Here is a 26,971-nt window from a genome sequence, read left to right on the forward strand (position 1 = left end):
TGTGCTGTGTAAATACTTGAAATACTTTCAAAACTTCTCCTGCTTGACTTTGCATAATAGAAGAGATAGGGTACTTTGACAGTGTGGTCTTTCTCACCTGGCTGAAATGAGGTATCAGTGAAGAATATGTTTGCAGAGATGTGAGACCTCCTATACAGCTTTAGGACAAAAGGAGTTTTGCTGAGCTTAGACAGGGAGTGCATAGATTTTTCATGCTGCTGCTTCTCTGTCTGTTGGAAGCTCTGAGAGCATTTCACAAACTTTAATGACTGAAACTTCTCAAAGCATTAATGACATTCCTAACTTTATTAAACAGAGGGAAAAAAGAGAAACATTGGGGCTGACTGACTCCCCCACTGACACAAATGAATCCCAGAGACCTTAGTCTCTGATCCAGCAGACACACAGGTAGGAGCCTTAATTTTTCAGATGAGCAGTCACATTGAACTGAAAAGGAAATGCATGTCAACAAAATTAAACACGTACATGTTTAAAAGATTAATCCTAATTTTAACATTTAACTTCTCTCCCCTCCTTCATGAATGCCTTCTCCAAAAATACTAAGAAAATTTTGAGAGGGTTTTAAATCACTTAATGGCTCCATTGGATTTAATATAGGTAGTATTTTATTTTAGTCTACATGGATGTCACTTGTATTTTCTCTAGAGTGTTGACCATATAATAGGTGTGAAGCTTGACTTCTGAAAGGCATAGTGCAGTCTTTTAACCTTTAACCAGTTTAACCTTTCAAGGAACCCATGGCAGTTTTAACTGGCTATGTTATTATCTAAAACCGTTTGTTCTTCAAATATTGATGTTCTTCACAGAGTGGAATAACATTTAATTATTTTTGGTGTGCAAAGTAATAAATGACCTTGTAAATGAAAATCGAATGGAAGGACAGGTACCAAATGTTTACTGGCTATAAACACCATGCTAACTCTGGGTGAAACATTTCTTATTATGTAGACTAATTTTCAAACCACATTTGTTCTGTTTATTAGTTTTAATGGCTTAGACATGTTAAAGATAGGTAGTTATTTTCCTGAACATGAACTACTTGGGATGACTAATTCACAAACTTTTATTGAAGCATCATTTTGTGTTTGATCTGGAAAAGAAAATTCTAATAAAATTTTTTTCTATGGATTTAATCTGATACTACAATTCAGTAGTTAGTAATTACATAGGAATTCACTTGACACATGAAATGAGCACTGGTAAGAATCCATTTCGAGAAGGAAGTAACTAATGAACAAAATCACACTATGTAAAGTTTTTGTTTCTAAGTAGGAACTGACCACTTTTGGGGTTTCTTTGGTTTGTGAAGTCATTAAAGATTTTTGATTAATAAAAAGGTTTGTTTATTTGCTTGGTTTGCCAGATCAGAAGTGTTAAGTTTTGCATGAGGAACTAAGGAAGAGCTCAGGGATATTCATTATGAACCCCAGAAATGTAATACCAGCAGCGAATATGGTGAACCTTGAGCAACTATCTTATAATTTTACTTTTCTCTAAATTTTACTTGGTTATTAGAGTTTTGTAACTTGTTATAAAATGCAACAACATTTTAGTAATTTTAAAGAGAAAAATAAATTTGCCAACTACTTGCTTATTAAAGTTTGCATTTTAACCTTAGAGAGGTACATGTATATACCTTAGGTACCACGTGTGTATATAGATAGACAAGATTTTCAAAACAGAGTTGCGGTTCTCATTAACCCACATTATAGCCTAAAGCAGTTTCCAAAAATGTGGACATACCTTGTGTTCTGGACTGTGATTTAGACTGTCAGGTAATATATGCTGTTAGATCTGGAAATGACATGCCGGTTTTGCAGCTTTGTGTCAATCCCAATACCAGCAGCTAAAAAGAGAAATACTTGTTAAATGAATACAGACTGTTTGAATTGCTCCAAAGAATGTCATTGCGGTGTTTGAGTGCTGGCCCCCAGACTGTTTTCAGGGAATTGGTATTTTTCTTGTTGGGAGGAAATTAAGAGCAAAAATTCCTTTCAGTGTTATGTGGACACTGGGTTTGCTCTGCTCCCTTATGGAATAATTACCAGCGATTAAGTGTTCTTGGTTTTAGTTTTTCCCATCCTGCCTCCTTGCCAGTTATGTAATATATAGTTTAGCAAAACTCTGAAGACTGTTTAGAGTTACTGGCTTTCTGTAAAGCAAACAGCTAAACACTGGAGCTGATGCAAACAAGGCACTTAGCATCTGAAAGAAGTGTTAACACTTTATTTACATTTAAATTAAAATGGACACTTATTTATGTGTTCTGGTTCTGAAAGGTGTGTGGTACATCTGCAGAGGCCTATTGTTTATTCATGCTGTAAATCCTTTGAAATGTGTTAAAATGCTTCCCACTCATTATAAAAATCCTACCACCCATGGATTAGGGCTTTGATGTCACCAATCCTGCTTCAAAGGGTTCTTTCAATGCTATTAATCACAGTTTAGCCTCTGAAGATATAGCCAGAGAAAACATTTGGACATCTTGTGCTAGACTTGCTAAAACTTTGAAATATACAGAGTGTCTTGCATATGCACAGTTCTGTATCACTTCCTCTCTCTTCTCTAAACCTTTATTTTGAAAAGCTATTTTGTGATGACTTTGGCTTTCTACAAGTACAGAGGAAAAAGTTTCGGACACGTCATACTGTACATTTAAAAGAAGACACTCGTCTTTCGGTTGACACCACAGTATGTTTTAGCCTGAGGAACTGAGTCAGTCTTTAAAAACCCCAAGGGACACTAAGATTGGGGATTAAGCAGGCCTATATGTCAAAAGGTCAAAAAAAGATACCGTCTTATCATTTTCTCATCTCTTTCATTAGTTTGTGAGCTTAAGATGCTGTCTAAACACTTCAGGATCCACATGATTTCATAGAAACAAGACTGTTTCTGCAGCCTTTTTCTCTTTTAAATCTCTCAATGAGTCACAGAGAAATTGATTACTAGTGATTGAGCTGTATGCCTTTGTGCTGTCCTTGTTTTCATCAGCTCAGTAGCTAAGGTCAGTGACATACCACCTTATCACTGACTTTTTCCTCCCTTTTAAATCAACACTGCACTCTGTCATGCCCATGCTGAATGCTCTGCAGGCACAATTGGTAATGAGCGGGGTGTGGAAGAAGTGTGGTGGTGTCTGCTATTTTTAGTACTGTTGTACAAGCTGGTTTTCCACCATATAATTTTTTCCCTGCTAAGCTTCTTGATCAGTTTTTGCAGTATGTTTTTCTTTTCTTTTTGAACAGGTAACTTGGCGCAGGCAAGAGCCAGAGTGACAGCAGCATCTAGGTCTTTGCCTCCACAGCTTAGTGCTGGGCGCATCAAGGTTAGTAGTGTTCCCTTTGAAGATAGACAATCATTCATAAAATATTATGAGACTATGGACACAATGCTTAGCTGATGTGGGTATATAGTGAGGTTCTTGCCAAATGAGAGTCTGCCTTAATATCAGAAAACATGCGCCTCAGCCAGGAGCACTGTTTACAGTTTTAGTCAGGACCCTATTGTAGAATCCAGTGAAGAATCAATTTACTACTGATTAACCTTTAAACTTTTGGAGTGAAATCTCTGTTACATTGATATTGATAGCCATGTTCCTCTTGATTTCAATGGGGTCAAGGTTTTCCTCTGGCAATTTTGGCCTAGAAAGTGATTTAATTAAGTAAAATTTGAATAGTGTATTTAACAGTATGAAAGGCAGAATAAAAAAAATTATCTGTTCCTTTTTTTATTCAACTTGCAAGTGAAAAACCAGGGGACATTTATGATTGATAGATGACCAGAAAAGAATGACTCAGCAAAAGCGCTCTTTAAAAAGAACTGTAGAATTTAAACACTACTGGATTTTGCTGTAAAAGTATGTGGCATAATTGCAAAAGGATGGGATAATTTTATGGCAGTTAATAGGATGTGCTGCCAACTGAGTACACTTAATTTGTGAGGAAAACTTTTGTGCCTCAAGCTGAAAGCATGTACTTCCCCTCCCCGCTTCCTAAGTAATACTGTTAGAGTTAGCTTAGTTAAGGGTTCGGAGGCGGGTGTTGCCTTCAAAGGAAACATTAATAATTTTTAAAAACAAATGTGGTAACAGGAACTGTTCAGAAGTCTACAGAATGTTATGTTCTGGGTTTTCTATTTCTTTACAGTCTCTCCTGTTATTAGGGACTCATGCTAAAATGTTGATACAGAAATTCATGTCACCCAGACATCTATATCCTTCACTGTACCTGCAATTGCAGATGTGGATTTCAGAGATTTATGTCCTCTCTGGTATAAACACTTGCAGTGCCGAAGGACAGATAATAGCCTTTTCAATGTTCTTGTATTATACACACATTGTCTTCCACATCCAGCTAAGTTCAGCATAAACTTTCTAAGTATGCATTTTATTGATACAGCTGGAATGGAGTAGAGCAGTTCTCTTTTAGAGCTTTAATAAACACAATCAGTTATACTAAGTAGTGTTTAAGTGGTTGTTACCCTTCAAATTTTTAAAGAAGGAGCTAAAAGACATGCATAAGTGCAACACTATCCAGAAAATGTTAATTGAAATAGTTTTAGCTGAAAAAACATCTTCCTTACAATTCCATAAAACTTCTAATTCAAACAACTTCAGGAAAAAGAATTTAAGTTACTATTTTACAATTTGTTAAAAAAATCCAAACATGATAATTTTGTTCGGAAGTTTGGAAATTTTCATTATTTAATTTATGAGCTTTTTTGCTTAACATATTTTTTGGGTTTGCAGTATTTTGTACCATGCCAGCAGCAGGTGTGGTCAATATGTGAAAGTAATAATTTCCAGTGACTTCATAAGGTGACATGATGTCATAAATCATTCTTTTAATATTGTTTCAAAACTCTTATAAGCAGTTTTTTTTAGTGATGGAAGAGTTTGTCTTTTCTAGGTCAAGCTGTTTTCCATTTCAGTTGTAATAGTCTAAATGTATATTGTACGTCACTACTACTGTCATGTAAAAATGTGACTTAACAGTTGAAATATTCTTCATTTTAGTTTAAAAGAGTAGCTAGTGATTTAAAACACAAGATTATATCATGACATTCTTATTATGTTCTATCATTTTCTGACAAGCCAGTTGTGATAAAGCCTATTGCCTGTTGTACATGTGATTATTGCCCTACCATAAAACTGCATGGCTTCATAGGCACACAATGTTATAAATTAACCAGAGACAAAACTTCTAAAAGTTCTTACAGGAAAATATCCCTAGCTTCAGGGTCTAGCAGATTTTTTTTAATGGAAACTTCAAATATTTCTTGTCAAAAAGATTTGGAAATTGATCCTGGTCCTTACAGATTGCACAGATCTGAATTTACAACTCCATCCATAGAAAAAGGAATCTCACAATACTGGTTTTACCCTGATTTCCCGAGAAAAAGTGTATCACATCTCCTCTGTCAGTGTGTCTGACCATCTGTCTTTCTGTGTGTTCACTGCCTTCCCCCCAAAAAAATCCAAAACAAAACAAAACCCTTTTGAACCCAGCAGGCCGTAGTAAACCATATTTGACAGAGTGGCAGTTTCAAAGATCATAAGATTCTACAGGTTTGGTGAAAATAAGCAGGTGTGAAAAGGAGATGCTTACAGTATCCTACTGCCCAAAAGGTAGAGCATAAGCTTACCCTTTATTGGCCAGCAGATATGACAGAGAATGTGAGTGCTGAACCTCCAACAACAATATCACTAAGAGTCTCTGCTTTTCTAGACAGACAAGAATCCAGTTTAGAAGCTCAAATTCATGGGCATTTGGGCTCCAGTGCAGTCCTCAAACTATTTGCCTTTCCTTTTGATTTGGTGTTCTTTATGATTAAATTGTCTATCTTTTAGCATTAAATGTTACCAGTTATTCTGAACTTACTGTCAATATTCACTGGTACGGCTTTTGTCTTCTACCTGACCTTTATTAGAGATGTAGATATCAATTCTCAAAAAGCAGTTGTCTTGCCAAGATAGTTTTGAAACATTCCCATATCCTTCCCCATGGACGTGCCTGCTGTTCTGATTAGGTCATTGATGTTTACTTTGTCAGGTGTCCTCTAAAGATGTTTGATGTTATCTGTGCTGATAAGGCATTTTTCCTGGGATGTGTTACTGAGTTTTCTGTTAACATCCTCAAAACTGAAATCAAACTGCATCTTTTTTTAGTTTTTTCTTTTCACCCTTATGGAAATCTGTCTCCCTTTGCACCATCTGTATTCTGAATCTTGTCTTCAGTTTTCTTTTGACTTCTTCCCCAACACAAAATCCATGTTCTCAATCTATTACTACTTAGTGCTTTATTTCCTTTATATTTTGCATGCAGTCTCCTAAATATCTCCTGAAGGTAAGAGACACAGTTACTTTATTGAGAACTGTAATCTTTCAGCAATTACTTTTAGTGTTCAGAAGAGTAGTCTTAAGTCAGTGAGTGTTGGAAATGATCGTATGGAGCGAAGTCCAGGAAGTGTAGCACAGGTGCTGACAACAGCATTATCTGGTTTTTACAAATGCCACCTGGTCAGAGCAGATGGTAAACTGCCACAAAACAAGTGAATGCTAAAATGTTGTTAATGCTCCATGCAAACAGGATGCTGGTTGATTTTCTTTAATTTTGTTGAGCTGTAATACAGCAACACAATCTGCTTGTGATTGGTAACCATGGTTATACTAATTCATAAATTCTGGTTTCATTTTGATAAGAACAGCTGTACTGACAATATAACTAAAATATACAAGGAGCAATATGTTTGCTGTCCGTGTATACCCTCTAAAAATAACTCTTCTGAAATGCTGAAAAAGTGGTATTGGAAGCTATGGTAGTTCAGCAGAGTAAGATTGCTGAAATTCTGGGCACCAAAATGGCAATTTAAAGTAATTAATAGTAACCACAGCAGCAGAAAAGACTTACACATTCTGAGATTACTTAGTTTGCCACTTGTTATCCGACAACAACAGTTTTTTCATACGTGAGCAAAATGAGGCAGCTCAATTTACTTCCTGGTCATTACAAAAATGATCACTCTTCTTGTAGAGAAAATAAGACCTGATGGAGTCTATTGTGGTGGTGATAAGAGGAATGCTTTTTAGAAATCAGTTTATAAGGTATGGCATCTTGACAGCTGCTTCATTGGCTTAGTGTTATACTATCATAACAAAAGTGTGAAATCATTCAGAACACTTATGACTCGCTCTGAAATCAGTGCGTGTCCTGCATCAGTTAGAGGCTGGCCTTCCTACCTCTGATAAAATATTCTGAGATACTCACACCTGAAGGAACGACCATAACAAAAACCGAACCCAGGCAAGGTGGGGTGGGTCTGCAGTGTTTCTGGAGCAGCTTTAGCATCTGAGTTTTGTCTTTCAGGTTGACACGATGGAGGTTATGCGACACCCTGAGGAAACAACTAACATGAAGCGGCAAACTATGGCTTCCTATTTTAGGGTACAAAAGTTAAATTGTAAACAAATGTTTTGGTGATAAGAACAATAGATATATCTAAAATATTTGTGGGATTGTGAGATCAAAGAGAATAATAAGAGAAATTTTTTATTCTGTTGTGAGGCCTTTGTAGATGCATAAATTTTCTTTTGCTCCTTTTCTTTTTGTTTCCTCATACTTGTACTTTTATAATTTCACTGAGTACATTGATAACAGAGTCTAGAGTCTGGACTATTTCCATCTAAAATGTAGAGGTCTAGAACAGGCCCCTTTATGAACAGAAGACTGATTTTGTGTGAATAAAATAGCTGTCATTACTAAAGCCTTCATATTTTTTCACAAGTTCAAGCATCCCTACTTTTAAAGATTAAGATTTATTATTTGTGCTAATAAGTAAAAACAATCCATCTTTTGGAAGTACTGTTATAAATCTTACGGATTGCCATTTAATCAGCAGTAATCCTGTCTGGGGTAATGTATATTCTGCATGTGTGTTGAAATCAAACAGGTAAGGAAAAGGCATTGAGAATGCTGGAATTGGAAGGTTAGGAGTAAGGAAACCCACATGCCAATCCAAGGCTGTTGGTTAATGGTTTGGGCTTTTTTTGCAGTCATTGCAGAGCGGAAAAGTGTGAGCAGTTGGTCCTTGGGCTGCACTTGTACCATGCTGAGTGGGGAAGTTCACAATGCTGTGTACTAGCCAGTGTGGGACAAAGCTTCATGCCCTGCAGGAATACCTGTTCTCTTTGTCGTGCAAAATGGTGTAAAGAAAGGCATAGAGAAAGCTGATGTATACTGAGATGTTGTCCCAGTGTGAAGGGTACAGGGACACACGTCCAGACTTTTCTAGTAATACAAGTGTAGATTTAGAGTGCTTTTGCAAAGAACTATGCAGATGTCAGCTGTGTAGAAACTGTAAAAAAAGAAACAAAACAAAACAGTGGAGTGGGGGAGTGAGTGTGCAAATCCACCATAATATGGATGCAGCCTACAGCAAAGTGACACAGTCAGCTTGGAATTGTATGTGATTTGAGATTGAGTGTATTTGCAACAAATACTTACCATACAGTAGGTTAATGAGATGAGGATGGAGCCAGAAGTATCAGTATACAGAGAAGACATTGGAAAAGCAGATAGATATGATCTGATCACACTTTTTGCATTTTCGTAAAATGCAATGGAATACATTGTTTTCCATGTCCAGGGTGGATAGGAAAAGAAGTAATGGGCCAACATTTCAGCAGGAGGATTTAGGTTAGATGTTAAGAACAGTATGAATAGTCATGATAATGTGGCACTTCAGTAGATTGTCCCGGGAGATTATGCAGTCTATATCCCCAGTGATTCTGAAAAATGGATTAAACAGAGATGTGCCTGAAATGCTACAGACACATCTAATGTTCTCTTTGGGCAGAGGACTGAACTGATGACTTCTTGCAGCCCTTTTCCTATGTTTTTCTGCGAATTTCTGTGATTGGTTGTTTCAGAGTAAAGCTTGTTCTTCTGTTGGAGATGCTGGTTGGTCAAATGTGCCTACAGTAGAATTATAGTTAGGACATTTTTCAATTTTTTTTTTTTTAAATATGGGCCGCCTTCAACTACAGAAATGTGGTATGAGGACAGATGAAGAGGAATGTGTAAGAAGTAAGAAATAAGAACTAGAATATATTTTTTTACAATTTTAGCCAAAAGCTTAAAAATTAATGAAACATCAATGCAGGTTACCATTCCAGATTAAAATATAATAATGCATTGCATATTATTTACAAATACATATCTCCTGCTTAAGTAGTTGCATTACAGTTTTTTGTCAAGTGTGTGCATCTTTTTTATTTTCCTCACTAGTATTCCCTCATGGATCTTTTATCCAAAATGGTTGTTGGACAGCCTCACTTTATCCGCTGCATTAAACCTAACGATGATCGAGAAGCACTGACATTTTCTCATGAGAGAGTTCTACTACAGCTACGATACACTGGAATTCTGGAAACTGTCAAAATACGTCAAAAAGGGTATTCTCATCGCATCCTCTTTGAAGAGTTTGTGAAAAGGTGAGACTTCTATAACATGCCTGTTGTTTTAAAACTCCAGTAAAATATATTCTATGTTTAAGTACAGAAGGTTCTACAAGCACTGATTTGTACATGTATGGTCTGGTTGTCTAATGAGAGCAGTGACTATCAGAGGTAAAGACTACAAGAGATCTCTGAGTTCTAATGGAGAAAAGTCAATGTGAGACCAGCAGTGAGCACTTAGTATTCATTAGCAAGCCTGTCCCAGCGGTTCCCTCAGTAGAGGGAACAAGTGGAAATTATGCATCATGCTCAGACAATACAAGGATTTGGAAGGTCAGTGACCATCAGCCATCATATGAAGAACGTGTACATGCTTAAGAATAAAATTCTATAAAAGCTTTACATTTAGAAATATTCCTCATAATAGCTTCGTAGCCTCGTAGTCATTTGTCTTGGAGGTATCATGAATTACAACCAGATCTCTGTTCACCTGAACCCTTGTCATGGCTACTATTACTAGCTTTAATACTATTCCCAATCTTAAAAAGTTATATATTTGATTGAGGAAATGCTATTGTCTTTATGGCAACAATAAGTTTATATGATTATTATGGTTTCCTCTAGATCTAAAATATGTTGTTGTGTAGTATTGACTGTTTTCCAGTCTGCAGGATTGATAATTCAATAATAGAGCAGAAGCAGTACTGTTAAGCAATCAACTCCTCAACAGTAGGAACAAGTAGTGAATGGCTAAATCAAGCATTTAGTGATATGTTTTTGAACTGAAGGTTGCTTATCCAGACAATATAGAATTAATGAATCTACTGAAAGCAAGTCATTCACATGATGCTAGAGGGAAGGAGCTGGTTATGTTTTTGATAAAGAAGAGACATAAACAGTTTCACAGTGTCTTTCTAAAACCCAAAGATCAGGTAAATTTATATATGTGTAAATCAGTCATTTGGGCTTGGAAATCTGTGGTCCTTACACTGAGAGACGTTGAACGATAAACCATAGCTTAATCAATTAATTCTGAAAAAATATGAAATTTTCTTATTTGTAATATATTAGTATGCCAAATGAATATGTAATAGGAAAACACTAGAGATGTATCCCAGGAAGGATAACTAATGTGTTCATTTGTCCATCAAAGCAATTTAATTTTCAGACATGATTTTCCCCCACCTTTTTTTTGTGTGTTACATAACTAATTTTAGTAAGGTCGCACCATTCTAAAGCAGGTTTGACAAAGAGATTAATTTTTGTGATCACTAACACATCTTTGCAATATCCTGAACAGGCTGAAGGCAGAATTATTAACCTTAACTTTTATCCAATTTACACATAAGTGAACTAAGATTAACTCCACTGAAATTAGTGTAAATTGAGAGGAAATTAGGCCTCCTCTTATCAGTAGATTATTTTCATTCAGAAGTGCACTGAATTTGAGTACAATCTTGAAAAGTAATGGTAATAAAAGCAGTGCTGACTGTAGCTTTCCATTCCTGCCGATAAGGGAAAGTTGTGGTTTAACATCTTGTCAGATACTGCCCAAGCTTTTAGTACAACTTGATATAACTCTTTCAGGAAAGAAAGTCAACACAACAAGGGAAGTGGGGGGAGATTTAGGAATTTGCCCAACAGCATAGAAGACTTCCTGAGTTCAGAATATAAACGGGGGGCAGGAGAGGGATGTTCTTGCTCCTTTGTTCAGTTTACGCTTTATTTTTAAACAAATTCTATTCTGTTTTGCTCTTGGGGAAAAAAAAATAACAAAAATGCTAAAAAAGTTATCAATAGAACAAGAAACATTTTTCTTCAACTTACAGCCATGACTAGTCAAGTGTTTTTAGGAACTAAGTAGTTGAATACATAAAAATGTTTGAGAAAACAGGTCAAATGCTAAACAGATTGGCACTTCTTTGTTCATAATCAAAAAGACATTAGGCAGGTATGAACAAGAGTTTCAAAATGTCAGTAAATGTGAGGATATCAAAGATTTTCTAAGCCAGCAAGTTAATTGGTATTTTGATCCTTTTGAGCAACTTAACAACGAAATGGATGAGCCAGCACTTTTTCTCCCTTGATGTTATTAAACAAATAGGTGTGCTTCTTATCTGCCTGTTCAATAATGCTGTTTTGTAAACTCTTAGCAGGAAATATGAGGACAAAACAATCAAAGGCAGGGAACAGAACCATTCAGGGTTTATCAGGTGGGAGGTAAACAAAAGATAAAACTCCGTCTAATGTTACTCTTTACTGTCTTCTGTTTTCATGTAGAACAGATTATTTCAGTGTTGCAAACCTGGAAGTTAGTTTATGGGGTTAAAAAACAGATGGTGAGGAGAGGACTTAATTGTAACTCATTCACACAATGTTTCTTCAGCCAAGTATACAACCATCTGGTTTATGTATATAAATATACGTATTCTTTTACTTAAAGGAGGAAAATGTAATCTGCAGCCCCTGTAAACACTGTAGACCTGTCAAGTCGTAGGCACTTCATCTCCGTTGGCCTTGTCTCGCACCCCATGCCATCATGTGTCTGTCTTACGTGTTCGCTGTGAAGCAGCACGGCCCCTTTCTCAGGCTGGAATCCCAGGTTTCAGACACAGGTTGTTATCCTGAGCAGGCAACCAGGTGTGCCCAGCTTGCGGGGCCACACAGTGCCTGTGCACAGTTGCTAAGGGAGGTGTGCTTTCTACCGGGGACCTGCACTAGAAGTCTCACTACATAGGACATTCCTTTCTATATCTGAGTGCCCAGGCCCCTGGAACTTCACATGACATGATACGGTGTGCAGGTGTGTCCTCACCACATATCCCCCAGCTGGATACACCTTTTATGTAATGTGGCATGTACTGTACTATGGGTTGAAAGATAAGGGACTTGAGAGTCTAATGCTGCTAAATGCTATCAGGCTCAAAGTGCCTCATAAACACATAGGAATGTGTTGAGAAGTCTTGTACAAGTTTCATGTAAGGATTATCTTTTTTCTTTTTTTCTGCCCATTTATGTTCTGCAGTAAAGTTCTTTGTACTACATTAGGATGCAAGATACACTTTTCCTATAAGCACTACCTACTGCACAGTAGCCAGATGATGTTACTCAGATCATACGCTTATGGCAATACTAGTGTTATTACCGTAACAGTGATCCCAGGGAGGCTGGTTCTGCTTTTTCAGTCTCTCAGTGCATATTTGCATAAAGTCACTGTTAGTACACCTGGTACACAGTCTCTAAACCATCAGTGTTGCATTTCTCATGACCGTATAAAACCTTATTGACCTTAATAAGTCACATTCTGCGTTGAGTGGAGCTAGAAATAAAAACTCGTCAAATACTGCAAAATCCTGTAAACCATGTTACCTCAGTACATGCTTTTTTCCAACTCTACAAATTCTTTGGTGATAGACTTGTTTATTATTCAAAATCAGGGAAGCACTGAATTAAGTTAGAAGTCAACAGGTTTGCTATAGAGAAAAGAAATGCTTGCTTTTAAAATGATGCATTTTTAATGCAAACTTACTTTTAACGGTGAGTCTGCACTTTACCAAAGGCCCTAAGTGATTTCCGGAAACAAAATTGTAACGTCCCCCATATTTTGATTTTACTATTATCCATGGAAATGTTTGTTATCTGTTTCAGTGGCTTTAAGATTTCACCAGACATGTATAACATTCCTGTGCATTTTAAATACGGTAAACTACTGTACCTTCCACATATACTTTCTAGAGTCTTGTCATTCACAGAACACTGGTAAACAGTTGCAGGATGGAGAAGATACAAAACCTCTAGGGGTGAAAAGTCTGATAACCCCTTATGAATTGTATATGCAGAATGGACCAAACTAAGCCATTCTGAAAGTATTTCTGTGATTCTATGTTTATCAGATGATTTACATCATATGTTAAGTATCTTTTACTGAATTTCAAGAGTATCTTAGATGTTTTTTTCATTTTTCATTTACATTTTTTAATTCATACTCTCAGTATAGTCAAATGTAATTAGTTGTATGAATTCAGATGTGAAAGTTTCTGAAAGAGGTGTGATACAACCAATACAAGTTAGGAATTTTTGAAAGTTATTTAATGGCTCTTTCAGTGCTAAAAAACATGTTGTTTTTTTTTAACTTTCCAACTCCAGGGCTGAGAAGGAACAATGATTTTTTGGAATGTTGAGAATCTCCCTACTATTGCTGGGGGTCTGGCTAGAAAGGGATTTTGCCCCCTCGTACCTCACTCATGCTTTTCCCATATCATTGTCCATTCTCCACCTCAGGCCAGTATGTTTTAGTACAAAGATTTGTTTTAAAGAGAAAAAGTGTTAATCATTGCTTTGGCAAGTTAATTGTGTAGAATTGATGCTGCCTTTAAGTCTGGACCGTGAAGGGAACTTTAGTAAGAGACACTGGTATAGTAGTTAACGGTGCTGTTTAAATGCTATTTATTGAACAGTTCCAGTTCACCCTTTAAGGAGAGGAGAGAAATTGAACCATTTGTCTACAATCAGTTTATCTAATCTAAACCCGCCAACACTAAAATGCCTTGGCCATAATCAGACAGTTAATGCATAGCATCATTCTGAAGTTTTCCATATCTTAGCATACTCTGATGTCTTTAATATTTAACCTTAATTCTGATAAAACTGAACTTTTAAAAAAAGTTGGTTTCTGCCTAATGACTACTAAGTACAGTTAATCCCATTTTAATGTATTTTTTGCCTGGAAACTATCCATGAAGTATAGTTTGTAGTTTAAGAACCGCTGGTTAAGAAATACATAATTGCAAAGTTTCATCAGTTCTGAGAAATTAGTTCTTCTGAGGGAAAATTACTTTTACTTAGTCTTACTGTAACTGAGAATGTGATTAGTCAAGTACTTCTAGGAAATATGTAGATGAATATGTCTCACGTGTAGGGAATTTTCAAGCAGGATGTATAACCCAAGAAAATAAAGTAGTTTTGCACAAATATGTGCATGTTTGTGAAATGACACATAAAGGACTGTAAAATTTATTTTTAAAAATAGAAATAAAAGTATTGGCCTAACATAGAAGAGCACTGAAGTATTCCACACTACTGCATTTTCTGCTGGAATAACAGATGCAAATATGGAAATAAAAAAGTAGAGTTGTGAATTTTTCATCTCATCTGGGAGCAAATGTGATCTCTTTCTCTACTTTTCTGAAATTAAGTCTCTGTTTTCTTCTCTTGATGAAATGTTGTAGATAGAGGTCACTCTGTCTGTGATCTCTGTACAGTAGATTTACATAAGTATGATAGAAATTAAATTAGGCCAATAAATCAAAATGAACAGTTGTAGTTTTGCATATACCTCAAAGTTTTGGGTGCATGCCCAGTCGTTTTCTCTACCATTTCACCATGTACAACATTTGCACACTTTTACCAGATAGATTAGGGTGAAATATTTTACCTTCCTCCAAAATATTCCATGTGGTCTGTTGCTGTACAAAGATTTTAGATTAGGTAAAATAACTAGATGATCCTATGTGGCACATGCTGTGCTGCCATACAGTTATCCTGAGCACACCAAGTCAAACTACTTGTGCATCTACAGAGGTGATTCAGTCGTGAAAACAGGCACCAGATAGATAGAAAACAAAGTGTTTGCTTAAAAAATATACATGGATTTGAGCTTTGGAACACTAGAGACCCTTTACTGTGCAGAATGCAAACTCCAAAAGCAGTTCTGGAGGAGAAATAATAAAAAAGAAATTGCCAGTCTCATATTGCTAGACCATCTTTATTTCCGATGAGTAGAGTCAATTCTGCCTAATTTTTGATGACATAACTGAAAAGAAACAGGAAGACGTGATGTTGAAAATCTGACATCCCAGCATGTTTAACCAGTTACTGGAGTCTTCTCTGCAGTGGTTGGATCAATCAAAACATTTAGAGGAAGCTTTTATGAAATATCGAGAGACTGTGTTTACATACAGAAACTGAAGTTATTCCTATGGGTTGAAAAATTACTGTCATTCTGAATGGCTTGCTTTCTTAGGAGACAGATAAATTTAAATTTATAAAAACATTTGTTAAAATAAGATTTGATAAGAAAAACGGGCATTGATTTATTTATAGTTTTATTTTCTGAATACCAAAAGCAACTACATTCTAGATGAGAAAGAGAGCTAATGGAGAGGGTACTACAATTGAAATGTATTGAAGTTTGTCATGAACAAAACAGTATAGTCGGGCATGTAAATTGCATACCTGACTAAAAAGTATTTTTTAGCTATTTGTCACAAAAGTCAACTTCTCAGTAATTAGACTGTCATTGATAAGATTATAAGATTCAAAAAATTATGAGATCCCCCTTGACTATTTTACTGTATCAGTGCTATCTAAAAACTGTTCTGTGGTTTTAAAATTTCCAACTACAACATGCCTTAAAAGATATATGAACAACCAGAAAACTGATATTATCACTCACTCGAATCCTTTCCTTAACTGCTTAAATTACATACATGTGTAAATAACATGGCTATCTGAACTGGCTTTTGAAGCAAACAGCAATTTACTATTAGTGCAACTTCCCTGATGTATCTGTCAAGTGTGTGGTGAAATTGCATGCTATCACAAATTGGTTGTAATATGTATATTTTAAATCTGAGTTTTATTAATGTAACTTGTAATACCATTTGTCTTGTGAAAACTGGCATCATTAAGTTCAGTAATAAGGTGGAGAAAAGGCACTTTTGTTTGTGAAATACACCGTGTTCCTCCATACATACTAAATGGCACGACTCTTAGTGTTTTTAAATACTTGGCTAAAGAATTTGCAATATCATCTTCTTTAGAAAGTCACTGCATTAAAAATAAATCAGTAATACATACTCTCCTGTCATTAGTCAGAGTGGGCAATATCTCCAGTTGGCGGATATCTATGTCTCTGGTCCAGGACTTTCTACTACTTTTGCCTTCAGACGTCATTTTGTTCCCCTTTGATCTTTATTGACCATTTTAATGCTTCTTTTTTCTTTCTTGTGACAACTGGAGCTAATATCTAGAGATTAACTGGAGCGAATATTTGAAAATCATATTCTCCTGATTTAAAAAAAAAAAAACACCACACTTGTGCTATTCCATTCTTTCTAAGTGCTTCCACATCTTTTCTTCAGCATGAGGTGGGGTATTTTCTTGCCTCTGTGGCTACAGAGGAATCTGTCTTTGAGGTTCATAGGTCGGATTCTTCTCTTTATGTTTTAAAGAACATCTGATGGCTCTTCCCCATGTTAATAATTAGAATGGTTTGCTGAACCTGCCAGTTCCTCTGAAACACAATGTAAATAGAGTAGCTCCTGTAGAAGTATAACTTAAAGACCAAGACAACACATGGGGGTTCATAAAAGAGAGCTGAGGTGGGAGTTGCTACCATCTAACAGTGTACTTGTGCTAAAAATAACCTTAAATTTCTTAACTAACTGGCACATGTTCTTGCTGTTACTTAACATAATTGTTTGGGAGTTACTTAAATACTATAAAACCATTCTTCACCATTCAATGCATGGCGGCTTTACAGGTGAGGATTGGTCCTTTCATTCTTAATTCAGTTCAAACATGTTTGCATCCCTTTTACATTAACTATTTGCACAATAATGTTATTTCACATAATTGTGAAAGGGAATGTGGACAAAAGAAAAGTCAATGTTGTTTAGTATGGGCCTGCTCCAAAAGCCACTAAAATTTATCATAATCGTTCCGATTAATTGTTTGTCCCAATCAAGCAGAAAAAAGACATTATGCCTGTTGACTTACAAACCTAATCATAACCACAGAAATCCTTGTGAGTAAAGAAAATTATTACATTCATATGAGGAGTAGTTCACTTGTTTTTTCTTTAAAATAGCTGCCAGTTCTGTTTAACCATCAGCACTGATAAAATCCTTGCTGATATGAAAGCAGCGCCAATTGTTTTCATTATGTATACATATGAACTGTTCTGGAGGTGTAAAGCACAGGTGGGTATTCATGCAGTCTGAGCATCTTGCTGTCTATAAATTAAGATTGATATGAGAGTTGTTTTTACTGTGAGCAAATCTTTATTCTTCATACACAGTGGCAGCCTTTCAGCTTCAATAATCAGTCAGTATCACTATATCGTTGTACTACCTACCCTCCTAGTGCTGGCCTTTACCTTCACCAGTGAGAATACTCAGTCTTTCTATTAGGCATACTGAAAATGGGAAGCTCCCTGCGTTCCATTGATGGGACTGATCTTGTTAGAAGCTCAAGAGCCTTCAGCTTCTTATGTGGATTTATGCTTCCCAAAGAATCTCAAGGTCATTTATATTTATTTGTGAAAAATGACCGATACCAGTAACTAAAATATTGACAGATTCTGAAATGCCTTTTTTGGCATTTCTCATAAGAAACAGGCATCAGGTCATTAATAACTTACTTCTGGTGCTTTTCTCTTTCTTTGGTGCTAGTATTTGACTTTTCTCCCACTCAGTAATCTGTAAAGGTCCATTGAACATCTCAGGGAGCACCTGCTCATTCAACAGATCTTGCAGACTTGCAGTGAGATGTAATTGTGCCAAAGTATGTTATGCAGCTCTGTAGATGGCGTACTTATTTTACACGTTATCCAAAAGGTTTTATTTTTGCCTTCCTTTCTCTTACTCTGATTTCTAGCACTTTCCCTTCTTCTCCCTGTCATTCATTCACTCGTTCACCTGAAGAATTCAGAGCAACCTTGGTTGTTTCCCAAGTTGCACTGTTTTGTGAAAGACCTTTATGGATTATTACGCTGACTGGGGATTTCTAGAATGCAGCAGACTCTTGTCACCACTATGGTACCACTTATTTTCTGATGTCATGTATATGCTCAATTAATTATTCATGACAGCTGTGTCCTGATTTATGAAGAGAACTGAGTATAAGGGAGAATTTGGCCTATAAGTTCTAGAGATGCAGCTCTGACCTAGAGAAGAGCAGTGAAAGTACATATTGATTGTCATTTCAATTCTTTCTTTGTCATTTGGTTTTGCAGGTATTATTACCTTGCATTCAAGGCACATGAGACTCCCCTTGGTAGCAGAGAAAACTGTCTTGCCATTTTGGAGAAATCTAAACTAGACAACTGGATTCTTGGGAAAACCAAGGTAGGGGGTGCTAACATTTTCTCAAGGACAGTACCCTTTTAGCAAAACATGTCTAATAGTGGTTTGAAAAGTACTGCATGAATGAACAAAAGAGCAAGGAATTTGCTCCAGTTAGCCTCCCAGGTTATGGAGGTGCCCTTCCAAGCCAGCTGAATTAGTGCTGCAAGAGGAGGGGTGTATTGGGTACCTCCCCAAAGCACATTCTGCATGTGGCTGCCTTCGTAAGTACGGTACATCTGTCAGTGCCTCCCTGAAGTTCCTCCTGTTCTTAATCATGGCATGATTGAAACTTCACACTCTGGCCCATCTTGCAAGCCTGGTTATTACATTATCCATTTGTGGAGTTTCAGTTGAGAGCCTTCTGGCTTTGTCAAGAGCCTTTGTTCATGGTTTAAAACAGAGTGGATGATTTCTGTAAAATGGATGTTATACAGCATCTTGAGTTGTTTTACAGTGCACAAAGGAAAACAAGGAGAATTTTCCTGCTCAAGACCCAGATGAAGTATATGTAAGCACCCATAGGATTTGCCTCCTGAAGCAGAATGCGGTTAGATGCTATTATGTCTAAAACCAAATTCATCCCAGGATTTCTCTTCCCACTGTCAAGAAAGGCTGTATTTCAATATTGTTGATCCCTGAAAATATCCCCCTGGCCAATTTACTTTGGGAGTAAATATGTGGTTTATTTTGCAATGGGGCAACCAGTATTTTACCAGTTTTCTCAGCAATGGTGCCCTAAAATAGGCTGACATAAGACTAATGAAAAGGCAGAATACAAGAGGTTATGTTACTACCTGCATGTAATACCGATTTTTTTTCCCATTTCAGGTTTTTCTAAAGTATTACCATATAGAGCAGTTAAATTTGTTCCTGCGAGAAGTTATAGGGAGAGTGGTGGTCATGCAAGCCTATATCAAGGGATGGCTTGGAGCAAGGAGGTACAAGAAAGTCAAAGAGAAAAGAGAAAATAGTGCTGTTACCATACAGTCAGGTAAACATTCACATTCCCTATTTTATTGAGTGTCTTTGCATTTCAGGCTCTTAAATTGCATGTACATTATTTATTAATTCGCAATAGTTTATTATGAAATCAGAATAACCAGAGGTGCTTTTCTCTTCAGCTAATTGATGCAAATATTATTGATTTACCTCTAAGGTGTCATGTTAGTATTTGGTAATGCTTTTATTTAAATATTTTAGTCTTTTCAATGCTTTGCCTGTGCACAAAATGAAAATATTGTTAGGTATGTCTACGCTAGCATGCAGCACATAAATGAAATGCAGTAGCACGTGTCCCCCATCTCCTCGCCATGTATTCCAGAATTCCAGATAACATACGTCATGGGTTGGGCCTGAAAGGCTGATTATCAGTAATTTAGCAGGCTTCCTTATATTTAACTTGGGGAGCTGTGTGAAGAGGGGAGTTCTTGTGCTGACATGATCATGCACCTTTGCCTTTTGGGTTAGGACATCAGTGAGCACATGGTGACAATTAAAATTTGGATGAATGAAGCGGCGTTTGAAGTTGTGGGGCTGTGAAGTCGTGAACCCAGAGTTCAACATGTGTGTGGGTGGGGAAGAGGTATTGGGGGTGGGGGCTGGAGTGGTTGTGGCAGGAGGGAAGAAAGTTTCAGCACAACTCTGACTCTGTAGACTCTGTAGCAGTTCCTTAAATAAATGTAATTTCCAGCACATGGTTTTGTATTTTTAGCCTGGAGAGGATATGAAGCTCGCAGGAAGTACAAGGAAATAAGGAACAGAAGAACTGATGCAGCTATACATATTCAAGCAGGTAATTAAAACATTATTTCAGTTGCCAACACCTATTTTGCTGTGGGTGATTTCACGTGTCAGTGTTTATAGCCAAGAGAAATATATACAGTCCAAACAAAAGCAATCAAAAACATTACTTCTGATCATTTGTTCTTCACTATCAAATGACATCAGTGACAGGTATCAGGCACTTTGGGCTTTTTGTAAGTACTTCTCTGGAAGCAAAACATACTGATTAAAAGCTGTTGAGTTAATTCTTTAAGATTCTTCTGAACACAGTCAGTATGATTCAACTATATGTAGAGTTGGCATGAAGCACTGGATTGATATAGCTAAAAGTGTGGATAGGAGGCACTGGACATGGGTTTCTCTGTCTTTGTGTTGAGCCCTGATCTTGGCAGATTGCCAGGTTTTTGTTTTGACTGCTTGCTGGGTTTGCCAGCTTTGGCCAATCTTTTGACTCTCTGCCAGACTCCTATGCAGCCATATCAATATGAATTTGAATAAACTTTAAAGAGATTATTGGAGGAACAGGCCCATAGGGCTGTGTAGGTTTCTAGTAGAGAGCAGGGTACCATATGGCACAGAAATCTAAGAACCAGTGCCGTGAACTCAATGGTGTTTTTAGATGCTGCCAATATGAAGCAGCCTCCATATGATGGTGTAATACACCTTCCCTGTCCAACCCCAGGTTGAAAGACCGTAGCTGATCAAAAATGAGTTGTAGCAAATGTGTTTACAGATAAAACAAGGTACCACCTGTATTCTACCAGCTGCCTGTGCTATAATTCCTTAAGCTTTGTCACCTGTCTGTTCTGTATCATATAGTCTAAAGTCAACCTGAAAAAGATATGTTCTAAATATTGTTTTACTTTGTTCTCAAGCCATTTCCAGTAAATTTAGTTGTTTTTCTTTTATCTACGTTTGCTACTCTGAAATTAAGCATCACTGTGACTTTCAGCAGAAGACAGAATACCAGTCCAGTTACAGAAAGGAACAGAGTATCATTAGGGTAAAATAATAATTTATAGCTTTGCATGCATACTGTTATGTAGAATGATGAACTATAGCTCTAGGGTCAAATGCAGAATATTCTATTAAATATAGAACTATTAAGGAATTTTTTTTTCTCCCATTACAACAAGCACTGAAGGACTGCAGATGCACTTTCCCCCCTTCTTATTCTCCTTCATGTTGTCATTTTCTATTTTTCTCATGATAGTACAGAGAGTAGGTCTTAAAATACCCCCCACAACTATTTTCTGGAGTATTTGCTACATTTACACTGGCCATACCTGGACTTTGATTTCCTGACTTAAAACAAACAGCCTTTTGCAGTAAAAAACAAAGTGAAACAGTTGACCCATCACTGTCCCACTATTGCCAGTTCCTTAAGGTGAGAGTTATCTCAGGTTCAGTAGGAAGCTGATGTGTAGCAGTATCCCCTGGAGACTGTAGGGGACATTCTGCCTCAGTTTTGTACAGCCAGATTTCCTAGGCATGTAGGAGATGCATGCTCATTACTAGCTCTTTAGAGAAAGCAACTGATCTATTCTGCTATTTGCACACATGGGAGAGATTCAGAGCTGGGTTCCTTCCTGCCATCTCTTAAGACACTGCCTTGAACGCGGCAGAGCGGAGGCAGTGGGAGTGTACGCGTACCTTTGAATTTGGACACTTCTGCTGAGCTCTCTGGACCAAATGCTGGAGGAATGCTATTAGCACTCTTCCCACCAACACACACACTGTCTTCCTTTGTAACCTGGCACTTGATGGTTTCAGTAATCAATCTGGGTGAATAAGCATTAGAACTACAGGGTTAAGTGACACAGTGCACCTTTGTGTTAATTAGGCTGTCTGCTCCTCCTATCTTTGGTGCTGCATTCAAAGGGGTATAATAATAATCCTCAACACATTTCTGTCTGCCTTTGGAAACCTATATCTAGGACTTCTTATTTGAAAATTCTTCTTGTGCACATTTTCTCTTCTCTACATGCTAATTATTCTGGGTTTCAAATCAAAGCTCATGCTTGCTAATGGTGGCCATTTTCCAGGTTTTAAAATACACTGACAGTCTTTCTGTTGTTTATATTACACTGTCCAAGTGCCTAGTGACATGGAGACAAAAGCAACTCCAAATCTTTCCCTTCACTTCACATCTTATAATGTGAGTGTGTAGTTCAAGGCAGCTTTTCAGTAAAATGGAGTATGATCACCTTTGTATTTTTTTAAAAAATGAGCCATTTCAGGCAGTGAGATAGATTGTTTGCATTTGTCATCCAGACATTAGCAAAACCATATAATTAAAATATATGTACTTGCCTCTCCTTTCCCTCCCCCTCCCAGCTCAAGCAGGCCTTGAAATTTAGGAAGCATTTGGCTTACATGTTTCTACAGAACAGCGCATATTGAAATTTGTTTTCCTTTCATCTCTTTCCCAATAAAAGCAGCCGCTCGGCTTATCCCTTTAGCTTCCTCAGAACTTCCTTTCAGAATTCCCGATCTATTACAGCACATTCACATACCAGAAACAAGATGCCTTTTCATGCTGTCAACCTTTTTCATCTGAAATGTAAATTAATTCTTGCTGGTACGCTTTGACAGAGATCAAAGTAGGGGTATTAACCTTATTGGGCCTTCTCTTCATCAGAATCAGTTCCAAAGACTGCGAGGGTAGTGTTAGGAGGCCAGTCTTCACTGTTATCTATGGCCCTCCTCCAGGCAGTCCTCTGTCTACAAGTCAGCATTTCAAAGGCGCTGATTTCTTTTGTAAATGACCTTATCATTACTTTAAACTGTGTGAAAAATGATTTGCCTGAATAATTCTTGCAGGATTATCCTGCTCATTTTAATTGTGGAGGGACTTCATTCAGATTCCAGGATATTGTTTAAGTGGTTTTGACAGCAAGTGATCATAGCCTGATATAAAGGAGGAACACAGCTCCTGATTGGAAACCTCTTGACTTGTTCGGATTGTTCATTTCTTGCAAGTCAGTCTTTGAGGTAGGCTGCATTTGCATTTTAAAAATAAACAGATGCCTTTCAAATACATGAGCTGGTGGTCTGGAGATCTCTGTGGGCCCAGCAGTTCACTATCCATTGAAGAAATGTTGGAAGAAAAAACAAACTTAGAAAAAAAACAAGCCTCACAATTTACATGAGGATACAATTCCTGAGTGTATTATATTACACAAAAAAAAAGTCATTATTCCAGATGGGGGAAAACACCTTTGCTAGGAAACAAAATATTTGTGAATTTACATTAGGTGGTGAAGAAAAAGCTACCCTACTTCAGCAGATCTACAGCACAGGTTCTCAGACTACACAGATGTTATTAGACTCGTGGCTAAAATGGTACACAGGGTACACAAGGTCTTTCCTACTTCTTCCAGTCACACTTTCCCAAACTGTGAAAGCTAGAAAATGCTAATTTTTAACTTAGAGATGAATTGTAAAGAATGATTTTGTGTAAAGTGTTTGAGTTAGCAATACTTTGTGCTTCTGAGTATTTCTTTGTAATTGGGATTTGTATTGTTTTGATTTATGTCTACTTAAAAGGAAAAATATTTTGTTAAAATAAAGAATTCTTTCAAATTATGTTCCCAGATTCACAGCTGGTTTGAATCAGTGTATATCCACTGAATCATCTGACTGAAACGTTGCTGCACTGATTTACCTCACATGCAAGTCTCATTTAATGTTTCTTTGTATTAGAATAATGCACCAATTAAAATTTAAAACAACAGATAATACAATTATAAAAGTACGTTTTCTAGTTATGATAGCATGTATTTCCACGCAGTGTGACTGTTGTCCCAAAAGACTTAAGGGAGGGTTTTAATCTGGTTATTTCATTTGTGAACTGACATTGCCAAAATGCCAAATGAGTGGTGCATGCGATTCACTTAGATCCGAGGTGACATCACTGAATTCATTTTAATTAGGCCCACTTTAGCCATCTGGAATATACTGTGCAGCTCTGGTCAGAACTGAGTTTAACTATGCTTCCAGAGGTGAAAGGCAAATGACTAATCCATTGAGCCACCATCTCCTCCTCCAACACGTGCTCACGCACTCACCATATGTCACATTGTATTGGAAAATTCTTTATCAAGAACTCAAGATTTGGGCTCTTTTTTTTTTTAAATAAAAAGTGATGGGTGTTCAGAAGGAAACCACATGAAGCATCCCTTTGTAAACTGCTTTCTTTCTGTAACTTCTGCTGTGCAGTGTTGCTCACTATTTACATATCTCTAACATGTGCTTCTGACAAAATTTACTCCATTATAATAAAAAAGAGGACCCAAGAACAGCTGTAATTTAATATTTTACATTTACAATAAGTGTACGATTTTATTAAAAGTGTTACCTTTGGGATTTTCAACAGCAAAGATTTAATGTTGTGTTCAATAAAAGACAAGGAAGTATTTCTTGAAAACATTCATCTGTCTATTTATATCACTATCTACATGTGTGTGTATGTCTATTCAGCTAATACTGTTGTATAGATCTAAGAATTACATGAGTAAAATGTTCCAAAAACTTCCAAGCACTTTATAAATGTATCTAAATTATTTTTTTTATTTATTTTCCTGAAAATAACCACTAAGTAGCAGATCCGGTTTTACTTTTTTGTATTGTTAATTTTCTTCCTTTTAACTACATTGTCAGCGTAAGAACCTTTGAAGAGGTGTATGTGTTTCTCTTAATGGCAGCTGAACTGACTCATTGTATTACCCTGATTTCACATCCAGGGTAAACCAGACAGGTTTGTACAGACTGCACAGCTTTGGTTAACTTTACTGTTCCATTTTTTTGTGTTCTGTACTAGAGCGTTCAGTAACTCTTCACTTTTAGTATCTATCTCTAGTAACCAAGAAAAGCCTGCTGCTCATGTGCAGGAAACGTTAGAAAAAGTGAGGCGGCCTTATGGTTTTGAAGTATGAGATCTTATATTCTAAGCTCTGTCGATGTGAATACGTCTGCATTTCCTTTTGGTTTTCTCTCCTGCTTTTGAGGAGATGAAAAGGAGACCATTCTTACTGGATTTCATGCCCTTGCTAAAATCAGGAAGGGACAACAACGTCCATTCTCCAACAATATGTCGGAAAACCTATTCCTTTCCCTTGCTGATACTGACAAAGAGTTTCAGTCATCTTCACTTTTTTTTCTTTGACCAAGTCTCAAGATCAGAGACTGTAATGCATGGCAATTAAAAACTGTATGTCCAAGTGGTGATGTGCGTCAGTGACACTAGTCCTGATGGCAGCCTTGGTGAGTCACTGGTTGTTACTGAGAGTTACTGCTTGTACGTGAGAGAAAACTCATGACTTGCTTTTTCATAATGTTTCTGCTGGAGAACTGAAGACAAGAGTTGGTTTTTTCTGCTATTAAAGAGGCTTCATCCAATATCCATACAGAGTGAGGGGTGAAAGAGGGGAGGTATTCATGGGACCCAGCAAAGGATGTGACTGTCCTTCCCTTTTACTGTTCATTAGAATTAATTTGGCATGGAGTGAAGAATCAGATTCATGGGCTCCAAATCCTCTCAGATGTTATTAGTTAAGCCGCTGAATGCTCTTTTAACTAGGCAAATTAAGAAGGTGCTATGCTGTTGGTAGCAAATCAACTTCTGATTACAAACTACCATGATATCTTCTCTTCAGCAAGCATGAGCTTTCATTTCCGAGTTGCTGTTATATGCTATTTTAGGTGATATTATAGATTAAAAAAAAGTCTGTGTAGAAAATGTCCGCTTAACGTGATTTTTTTATGACTGAGAATGAATCCTTCTACTGTTTAAAATACTACTTCATCTCCTTTCTTTATACTACTTGTATAGACCTGTGATTGCTTAGCTTTGATCTTTCTACATTGTGCTTCACAATTTGCTCTGTAACTATATATTTCCTATGGGAATCAAAGAGAAAATGCCTGGACTTTTCCTATCTGGAATTGTGCGACATTGCATGTAATGTATATGCCTTGATACTTAGACCTTAAGATAAAGGTTTTTAACTGCAGGACACCAAATTTCAGACTCCCTGAGGTAAATGTATTCTTGGTTTGCTAGGTGCTGGAGCTGACAGAAAACTCACTTTGTGTGAGAATTGATCAGTACAAATGTAAAAATTCATGTCCTAAATTGTGGCACATAAAACCTTTAACACTGGGTTACTGACAGAAGTGCTAAAATTAAGTTCAGTTCCTATGTTGCTTTTCAGATCCTGTCATCTTTGGCTATGTAAAGATCAGGGTTAAAGATACTGTTGCTGGAAAGTTTGGAATATAGGCTGGATAAGGTGAAAATGAGGTGACAGCTGGTAATCATTCTTCTTCAATGATGCAGTGATTGTTCATGGAGCAGTAGCAACATGAGTCTGCTAATTTCACACTCTTTGAGCCAAGTGCTTAGTGTCAAAACCAGCACCAGTCAGTAATGCAAATTGCTGTGATGGAGCAGCTTCCCAGCCTCTCAGACTCCCCCAGTAGAATTCCCTGCATATGCATTTCTTTTGAAACATTCTAGATCCAGTTAATAAATGTTGAAAAGATGCAGTCCTACTAATGCTGGATGAAGCTTTTGAGAGAGAGA

The 26,971-nt window shown here is 36.9% G+C and overlaps 1 protein-coding gene across 1 annotated transcript in view; it reads left to right on the plus strand.

Moving 5' to 3' along the window:
* MYO3B (myosin IIIB) overlaps positions 1–26,971 on the plus strand; it is a 206,688-nt gene that overhangs the window by 120,975 nt on the left and 58,742 nt on the right. Inside the window, exons 25-31 of the mRNA XM_054830464.1 lie at positions 3,267–3,346; positions 7,386–7,463; positions 9,306–9,511; positions 18,492–18,603; positions 19,058–19,111; positions 19,432–19,594; positions 20,315–20,395. Coding sequence (XP_054686439.1) covers positions 3,267–3,346; positions 7,386–7,463; positions 9,306–9,511; positions 18,492–18,603; positions 19,058–19,111; positions 19,432–19,594; positions 20,315–20,395 — 774 coding nt within the window. The remainder of the gene's footprint in view (positions 1–3,266; positions 3,347–7,385; positions 7,464–9,305; positions 9,512–18,491; positions 18,604–19,057; positions 19,112–19,431; positions 19,595–20,314; positions 20,396–26,971) is intronic.

This window comes from Grus americana, chromosome 6, assembly GCF_028858705.1.
Source record: "Grus americana isolate bGruAme1 chromosome 6, bGruAme1.mat, whole genome shotgun sequence".
NCBI classification, from domain to species: Eukaryota; Metazoa; Chordata; class Aves; order Gruiformes; family Gruidae; genus Grus; species Grus americana.